This window comes from Pygocentrus nattereri, chromosome 21 (genome assembly GCF_015220715.1).
Source record: "Pygocentrus nattereri isolate fPygNat1 chromosome 21, fPygNat1.pri, whole genome shotgun sequence".
In the NCBI taxonomy this organism is placed as follows: Eukaryota; Metazoa; Chordata; class Actinopteri; order Characiformes; family Serrasalmidae; genus Pygocentrus; species Pygocentrus nattereri.
The window spans coordinates 30,511,877-30,520,800 of NC_051231.1; the positions used below are offsets into that span (position 1 = coordinate 30,511,877).

Below are 8,924 nucleotides of genomic sequence, written 5' to 3' on the forward strand. Positions count from 1 at the left end.
AATTCATCACCAAAAAGATGTGTGGTAATACAATGAGAAACTGAGATGTCTATAGTGTTGTAGGTTATAACGGTTCTGTACTGACCTAGTGTCCTGTGACTCAGTCCCATACAGAAATCTGATATATGGCCATATATGCGCTTGGTTTCTAAAGGATTGAGCATATATTTCCAAACAGTTGTGTGTGTATATATATATATATGTTGTGTACGCGTACATCCAAGTGCAGCTATAACTGTTACTATGTTATCTGTTTGCTATTATTTATTAAATTATTTAACTGTGTTTGGGGAGCGATATTTTCATTTCAGGTTTTAGTGAATATGTGCACGGCTTACAACGTGAATTCATTAGGAAATGCGAAAGAAAAAAAACATGCTTCAGAACATTGGATTACATAATAAGAAGATAGTAAATATGAGTAATATGTGCCATCCGTGTATGAAGAGTGTGTTTTATCATAAATGCGTAACACGCTCGTATATTTAACAATACATGACCTAGTTTTCTGCTCCCCGCTAGTGACTGCAGGCGGCGCTGGTGAGCGACCGCGACCAACGCAGCTGTATCTGTAGATCAAAATGGCCGGGCAGGAGGATCCAGTCCAAAGGGAAATTCACCAGGACTGGGCAAACCGCGAGTACATCGAGGTCATTACCAGCAGCATCAAGAAAATAGCCGATTTCCTCAATTCATTCGGTGAGTGGGACGGAAAAAAATAACGTTTGTGAAGTATTGAGACGTCCGTCTGTTGATGTAGCCTCCGTGCTAACTCTTCGTCAGGCGCCGTGTTCGAATTTTCCCGGTCCACCTTAAATGGTGCAGCAGCTACGTTCTGGCGCTTGAGAGCCTGAGGCGCCAGAATGGAGCCGCTGCACCATTTAAGGTGGACCGGGAAAATTCGAACAAGAAGCTGGCGAATGGGAAACCGACTTCGGCGTCGGGAAAGGAGGAGTGGCTGATAAAGTGGGCTTGAGCTGAAAGTTTTGTTCTCCGTTATCCTGATTTAGAAAGTCGTTTTGCAGTGTTTCGTTTCTTGTTCGCTTTATATGAACAAACCCAAGAAATTAGGATGTTTTCTCAAGGCAAGTCCCCGCCTAGGTTAGCTTGCTAGCTAACGCTAGCCAACCTAGTTAGCGTAGGTGCCGAGACGGAGCGCAGCGTAAACAAGTCGTAGCGTTAAACGCTCTGGACTGTCTGGATATTCACTGCGTTTTGTCGCGGTAGTCAGGTTATGCGACTGTTAGAACACGTTGCGCTGTGAAATTGTGCTGGGTTTGATAGTTGGACTTCCTAAATCTGAATGTTTCTCAGTTTGGCCTCTTTAAATGACCCCGGCTGAGAGAGCTTCCCGTTTTTGCAGGGTGCGTCTGAACCGCGATTAGGCTGTAACAGTAACAGTAACACTCATTTTCCAGTTCTCTACGGTTTTCGATTTTTTGCTGAGACGGAAACTGATCCCTGCTCCCTCATTAGTGTTGCATGGAGCCCCTGAGATGACAAGATGATTCTTTTTTTAATAAGGCGTGGCCACAAGTTGTTACAGTTCTAGACCATTAGTTACTCCGCGCTAACGCTGAGCCCCCTCAGCTCCTCAGATCCAGCGCCCCAATAGTTTTTCTCTTGAATTGTGCCCACAACATATTAATTCGTAGCCTCAATATATGAATTTGTGGTCTTAATATAATCATTTATGGCCTAAGTATCTAGGGTACTCCGGTTTCCTCCCACAGCCCAGTGACATACAGTCAGGCCAATTGGACATGCGAAATTGCCCCTAGGGGTGTGTGTGTGTGTCCGTGTCCGCCCTGCGATGGACTGGTCAACTGACCAGGGTGTTTCCTGCCCAATGACGTCTGGGATAGGCTCCTGTACCAGCTGCTACCCAGAAGGATAAGCGTTTTAGAAAGTGTGTGTGTGTGTGTGTGTGTGTGTGTGTGTGTGTGTGTGTGTGTGTGTGTATTACCTCCTAATTCGTTACCTCAGTATATAAATTTGTGGTCTCAATATAATAACTTGTTATTCATGACCTTAATGTAGTAATTCATGGCCTCAGTGTATTAGCTCATAGCCTCACTATATTAATTTGTGGTCTCCATATAGTCATTCATGGCCTCAATATATTAACTTGTAGCCTCAGTATATTAATTTGCGGCCTCGATATATTAACTCGTTGTTCATGACTTCAGTATAGTGCTGTAATTCATTGCCTCAGTGTATTAGCTTGTAGTAATATGGAAGTATGGCAGGTCAGCATAAAACTAACCGGCTTCTCTAAAGAAGAAGTTGCTGTAATCCTGAAATTTTCTGACACTGTTTTCAAAGTGTTGCACCGAGGGCTGAGCGATTTAACCAAAATATCTCACGGCGATTTTTCTGACCAGTTTTGTGACGGCAGTTTAAATTGAGATTGTTTTCTATAAATTAAGGCCCAGGCCTGTTTTGTTGTCCAAGAAGAACAAAGTATCCACTTTTTCTGGTTTGAGGCTGTAATTCTGGCACTTATTGCCGGTTAGTTGTGGTCGTGTTGTATACAGCATATGGATGCTCGGTTACCCGAATTGGTCTAACTGATCTCCAGGTGGTTCACAGCCTCTGTGTTATGTGGTTAAATTTCCCATTTAACACTGAAGACAACGTTGTTGATGATGTAGGCTGTAACTAAAGTTTAGCTCTTGTGATTTACAAATTCCACCCCTTCAAATTACGATTTTCATGTATTAATAAACAGGACCAGATTTAATTGTGTAAGCAGTTTGAGTTTATGGTGCCTAACCAGTGAAGGAAACGTTGTAGCTCATCTTTGCAGGGCTCATTTATTCCGACATACTGTCTAACAGTTTAATAAGGCATCAGAAAAGCTACTATTTGTGTTTCCAGCAATTAAATAACAGCTACACCAAATGATGCAAAGAAAACTGACATCCACCAACATCAGGTTTGACAAGTATTCCTCTGCTTTCCTTGCCAGATATGTCCTGCAGGTCCCGCTTAGCTACCTTGAATGAGAAGCTGACTGCCCTGGAGAGGAGGATTGAGTACATCGAAGCCAGAGTAAGTGCACAAGTACTTGCTGAACTCACAGCCTGCATCATACACCATTTCACTTCGAATATGTGAAAAGGGGAACACACTGAATGCAACCAGGTCCCTCTGTTTGAGTGCAGCTACACCACAAGCTTGTGAAGCCTGATGAAATCCGATTGCTACCGTGATTTGCTGGAGCTAGGGTCATAATTCGGTGTTCTGCCAGCAGTCGAAGCTGCTGGTGGTGTAATGGTGTGGGGGTTTGAGGTATTCTTGGCACTCATTGCACACCCCAATACCATTAGAGCATCATTTGAATGCCCGGCCTGTCTGAGTGTTGCTGCTAACTATGTGCATCCTTTCGTGGCCACAATAACCCGTCACGAAGCACAAATTGTCAGTGAGTTAGATCAGAATCAAGTGGAGAACATGGTATAACAGGACATTGAGGGGATTCTTGCAGGTTACTTGATTACTACTATATTTAGTAGTGACCGCCCTATTGCTAATATATACATCAGGTTTTGAGAGATGATGTGGCTCCGTCGTCTTTAACTGCGCTTTCTGCTTCTGTTAAAGTCTGTGGCGTAGCTGTAATTACAGGCAGAAACTCGGTTACAGCGAGTTTGGCTCGAGTGTGATGACTAAAATAAAACTGCTGCATGCCGGCTGCCAAACTGAGCTGTTAGGTGCTAAATATTCCACCTCAGTAAAAGCGTTATGTTGTGTGTCGTGCAGAAAAACGGCTGTTCACAGTGAACTGGAGTTTGTAAGTCACTGTTTTTATCTTTCTCTCTGTTTTTCTCAAGGTTACAAAGGGGGAAACATTGACCTAAACATCTTGCCGCTGAGGACAAGAAGAATGGCCACTCAGTTTTTTCCTCTTTTTCATTCAGCAACTTATCAACTGTCAATCGACTGACTGTTTTGGACCAGCCTCTTAAAGCCCAAATTAGGAACTGCTGAAGCAGCGCCACCACTGGACTGGATCTGCAAAAAGGGATCTTGGAAAAACGTACATGTTGTATGTTTTAAGGGGGAACTCCTTGAAAGCGTTGACGGCTGCAGCAATTCCTGATTGGGGCTTTAATGTGTGGGACCATTGTAATTACATCATTGAGCATTTTGAGTATGTTCCACAGTCTCTGCCTCAGTATGAACAGCGTTATTTCATTTTGGATCCTCAAGTTGGGGTCAGTTGACTTGTTACTGTCTTTGTGGTGGTTGCACATGAGATCCTTTTAACTTCGCTCTCAAACTTGACCAGCTATTAAAAACATGCAGACTCAGACACTAAACCTTTGACATATTGACAAGTGTTGAATAAAGTAACGAGTAAATATAAAATGGAAACGAATCGACGGTTATTTTTCTTAAAACCGAAAACGAATTAACATACTCTGCCCCTTTGTGTGTTTAACCAGTTCCTTTATATATTTTGTAATTGTGAAATGCAAAAGCCTGCATTTGCAGAAACATAGCTGCCCTGTGACAGTGTCTCATGCAGTAGAGCATCTTAGCATCTTCACACAGTGACTGGTAATGTGTGGTGGGTGGGGGAGTTTCTAAAGTGCCAATAAGACCATGTTGAAGTGACGGGTGCATCTCTGCAGAAGTGCTGTTTTGTCTTTTATTTAATGCTCATACATTGATGTTTTGTGGTTTAAAAAGGAAATAAAATGTCAAGTTACTCTGTCGGGTTTGTACGTTTTTGTTCATGTGAGCCTCAAAGCGTTATGTTTTTAACTCTGTGCCAGGGTGTTTAAAGCCATGCTGAGAAATGTGTGGATTTGTCATTGAGGCCACCTAATTCGGTTTTAACAAGAGAACTTACATAGTGCAGCTTTACTAACTGTAAATAATGTTCAGCATTTTTTTTATTTAGCTTTTCCAGTACAAATAGATGTTCTGCTTTTTTCCCCTTATGCTTTATGTAAAAGCAGTGTTGACTGGTTTATCCATTTCAGCTTTTTGTCCGTAGGATCACTTGCTTTTGCAAAAACTCAGTGAGACGTCGAGGACACGGTGTCATTCATGTGAAGCACCGCTCTTATAAGTAATTTTAAGCCGTTATACTTCCAGAGCAAAGCGACGTCTTTCGGCTTGAATGTGTGAAGTGTGATGCGCATGCTCTGCATGCCAACAGAACTCCTGATCAATACTGAGACCCCCCCCGACTGCAATTGGTCCCAATCACAAGCACATTTATTTGGAGACATTGATGGCGAGCACATCTGAGACATGCATCGAGTTATTTTCAATATACTTACAACAGCGCTTCTGTCAGTAGTTTGATTGCGTTTACTTCTTTCAGCGTTTATAGTGCCAGCTTAAAGCTGATCGAGAGCTAACACCGCCCCCTTGTGGAGAATCTTCAGCCTGCCAAATGTGAGTGAGTTACAAGTCAGGACCATAAGTTGCTTTTTATCCAAAAATCTTTGTACTGGTGGTCACTCAAAACGAATTCCTTAGGCTGTACACCTGTTACACGTCCGTGTATGTATGGTGTGCAGAGGAAGAATAAATACATATTTAAATATGCCATATTTTAAATTTGAGAATTTGACCATTCGTTTAAAGACTTTGAATGAAATATTCCTTAATTTTATGTCCACACAGCAGAAATGAGGCCAATTTGTGCTTATGGTAGAGTTAAAAACTGGATATTTCTGTTTTTGCTGATTAACACTCTAGTGCTGCTTCTGCTGCACAGACAAAATATTTAATTATAACCATTTTTTCCCCTTTTCTGTATCTGAATTTTTTATTCTAACGCTGTTTGCTCTCCGGTGTTGTCCAGAGGTGGTTGGGTTTTTCTGTAAAGCTGCTTTGTGATGATGCTTGTTGCATAAAGCGCTATATAAATAAACCTGACTTGACTTTAGTTTGTTAGTGTGCTTGAGTCCTGTTTGGTGAGCGAGTTGTGCAGTAGTTCTTTTACAGGCACTAGATGGCAGCACACTTCCACTGGCCCATGTTCATGTAGTCAGTACATTGAGGAATTCAGACGTTTTCATATGCAGTAATGTAACATGCAAATGATTTAAATACAGAAACCTTTAAAATTATAATGACATTTTACATAAACCTTGTTTAATGTAGGTCTGTTGTAAATATGTCCTGACAGATAGACACTGCTAACACCCCACCACCGCGTCAGTGTGACTGCAGTGCTGAGAATGATCCACCACCCAAACAGCACCTGCTCTGTGGGGGTAATGTTACATATACACTAACGAGTGGATCAGACACAGCAGCGCTGCTGGAGTTTTTAAACCCCTCAGTGTCACTGCTGGACTGAGAATAGTCCACCAACCAAAAATATCCAGCCAACAGCGTCCTGTGACCCCTGATGAAGGACTAGAGGACGACCAGCACAAACTGTGCAGCAGCAGATGAGCTGTCGTCTCTGACTTTACATCTACAAGGTGGACTGACAAGCTAGGAGTGTCTAATAGAGTGGACAGTGAGTGGACACAGTGTTTAAAAACTACAACACTGCTGTGTCTGATCCACTCGTACCAGCACAACACACACTAACACACCTCCACCACCATGTCACTGTCACTGCTGAGAATAATCCACCACCCAACTAGTACCTGTCCATGGGGGTCCTGACCACTGAAGAACAGGGTAAAAGGGGGTAACAGAGTATCAGAGAAACAGATGGACTACAGTCTGTAACTGTAGAACTACAAAGAGCAGCTATGCAGTAAGTGGAGCTGATAAGATGGACAATGAGTGCAGAAACAAGGAGGTGGTCAGAATGTTATACCTCTCTCTCTCTCTCTCTCTCTCTCTCTCTCTCTATATATATATATATATATATATATATATATATATATATATATATATATATATATATATATATATATATATATATATGTAGCTCAAAAACAGTATATATTTTATTTAATGCCTTTTAAATCCCTAGACCCCTAAAACCCTTTATATGTAATCATTTAAAGGCAGTAGCCTTGGTTCAGCTCAGGGATCTTTATTTTTATTTAGGGACTTTACTTTTTAATTATGTTGTATGCGATACTTCCGTTTTGGGTGTCCGACGCTTAGCTTGCTGCGTTGCTTCACTTTAATCGGACAGTTTATTGTAGAGTGTGTGAAAGTCCTGTCTGTGCTGAAGAGGACAGATGAAGACATGGAGCGGTCATTCGGTGGGGATCTAAGCGGAGGTCTGGAGACCGCTCTCATTTTGATAGAGGCCAGTGAGAGCGGGGAGGACGCCTTCCCCAAATTCCAGGTACCGTTACGGGTTTTCATCCCTAATACTTCTCTAATCTCGCCTGAAACGTGATATAATACATATCTGTAAAGGCTGGGACATTAAACACTTATTTTTGTGTCCGCTTAGTGCGCTTTAATCCTGTTTTTGAGCGCTCGCTGCGCAGTAGTTCTTGTAGCAGCCACTAGATGGCAGCAGTGTCACACTCAGCGCAGAGCCCGTCAAGTTTGTTGGTGTATAATTTAAAATATGAAATATTATTAGATCACCTTGTTTTAGAGAAAGGCTGCTTGAAGCGCCCGTGTGCTGTTATTATTGTATTTTATTTCTCTGAGTTCTGCTTAAAACATTGTGTTTATATGTATTAAAATAGTCTTTTTGATAATCTTTTTGCTTTTATATATTTAAAGCATGTTGAACTGAATTCATGTGCATGAAAAGTGATCTGTAACTACACTGGCCTTGCCTTAGAAATAAACAGTCTGTTTTTGTAACTGTGTCTCTGAGACTGATGAGACTTATAGAAGTCTTCATGTTAATAAAGGAAAACTGTGTCTGCAGGTTTTGTGGGTGAACATTGTTTATTCTAGAGACTAATGCTGTTTTATTTGTGTACTGCAGTACAATCCAGAGAACATACAGGGTCCAGGCTGTGACGTTGACCCGACTGAAGTGACCCTCCCTGGTTGCTCCTGCCGCTCGCAGTCCTGCCTGCCGGACAGCTGCCCGTGCTTGTGCTTCGGCCAGCCCTACACCGGCGAGGGCCGTTTGGTGGAGCAGCGAGAAGAGGAGGCCAGCCTGGGCTACAGCCGGCCTGTGTTTGAGTGTAACGTCCTGTGTGAGTGCAGCGAGGCCTGCCAGTCCCGCCTGGTCCAAAATGGGGTGCGGGTACGTCTGGGAGTATTTTGTACTCAGGACCGCGGCTGGGGGGTTTTGGCTCTGGAAGCGATCCCACAAGGCTGCTTCGTTTGTGAGTACGCTGGGGAGGTGATCGGCTTCCAGGAGGCCCGGAAGAGGCAGCTCTCCCAAACCGCCGAGGACATGAACTACATCATCGCCGTCCAGGAGCACGGGGGCGGGCAGCAGCTCAGCCGGACGTTTGTTGACCCGGCCACGGTGGGCAACGTGGGCCGCTTTCTGAACCACTCGTGCCAGCCCAACCTGGTGATGGTGCCCGTGCGTGTGCACTCGCTGGTGCCCAGGCTGGCGCTGTTCACCAGCCGAGACATAGAGGCGGGCGAGGAGCTCACCTTCGACTACGCCGGAGGACACGTCACCAGCACGCAAACCCACTCGCACAGACTGGGACCTCAGACTGAACCTGGAGCTCCCCAGAGGAAAGCATGTCACTGTGGAGCACCGAACTGCACTGGAGTTTTACCTTTAGACGTCTCCGTCCTGCATTAATAACACCGCGTCAATTTTCGCATTTCTATTCAAATTAAAGGGGAATTCCACCAGAATTTCTACATGATTAAATCTTTTAATATGTAAACCAGCCATTCAGAGTGGTTTGACGTGAAAAGCTCCATACTAGAGAAACTGATGGGAACCAGACGTCTGAGGAGGTTAATGCCTCTGAAAGTTCCCTCACAGAAAGTTATGATGTTAAATGGTTCCCACTGTGCTGCCCGATGTTTTGAGCAGATATTTGCAA

General features: G+C 43.5%; 2 protein-coding genes across 2 annotated transcripts; both read left to right on the forward strand.

Moving 5' to 3' along the window:
- The first annotated feature begins 533 nt into the window (after positions 1-533).
- brk1 (BRICK1 subunit of SCAR/WAVE actin nucleating complex) lies at positions 534-4,722 on the forward strand. Its single transcript, XM_017711066.2, has 3 exons — positions 534-699; positions 2,972-3,054; positions 3,837-4,722. Exons 1-3 carry the CDS (start codon positions 582-584, stop codon positions 3,861-3,863), a joined length of 228 nt encoding a protein of 75 aa, XP_017566555.1. The 5' UTR covers positions 534-581; the 3' UTR covers positions 3,864-4,722.
- Positions 4,723-7,077: 2,355 nt separating this feature from the next.
- Positions 7,078-8,762, forward strand: setmar (SET domain and mariner transposase fusion gene). Its single transcript, XM_017710411.2, has 2 exons — positions 7,078-7,285; positions 7,889-8,762. The coding sequence occupies exons 1-2, from the start codon at positions 7,184-7,186 to the stop codon at positions 8,672-8,674; spliced, it is 888 nt and encodes a 295-aa protein (XP_017565900.1). The 5' UTR covers positions 7,078-7,183; the 3' UTR covers positions 8,675-8,762.
- Positions 8,763-8,924: the final 162 nt, after the last annotated feature.

Coding starts and splice junctions, on each gene's coding strand:
- brk1 (XM_017711066.2), top strand. CDS start 582: ATGGCCGGGCAGGAGGATCCAGTCCAAAGGGAAATTCACCAGGACTGG. Junction 700..2,971: donor CGATTTCCTCAATTCATTCG/GTGAGTGGGACG, acceptor TTTCCTTGCCAG/ATATGTCCTGCAGGTCCCGC. Junction 3,055..3,836: donor TTGAGTACATCGAAGCCAGA/GTAAGTGCACAA, acceptor GTTTTTCTCAAG/GTTACAAAGGGGGAAACATT.
- setmar (XM_017710411.2), top strand. CDS start 7,184: ATGGAGCGGTCATTCGGTGGGGATCTAAGCGGAGGTCTGGAGACCGCT. Junction 7,286..7,888: donor ACGCCTTCCCCAAATTCCAG/GTACCGTTACGG, acceptor TGTGTACTGCAG/TACAATCCAGAGAACATACA.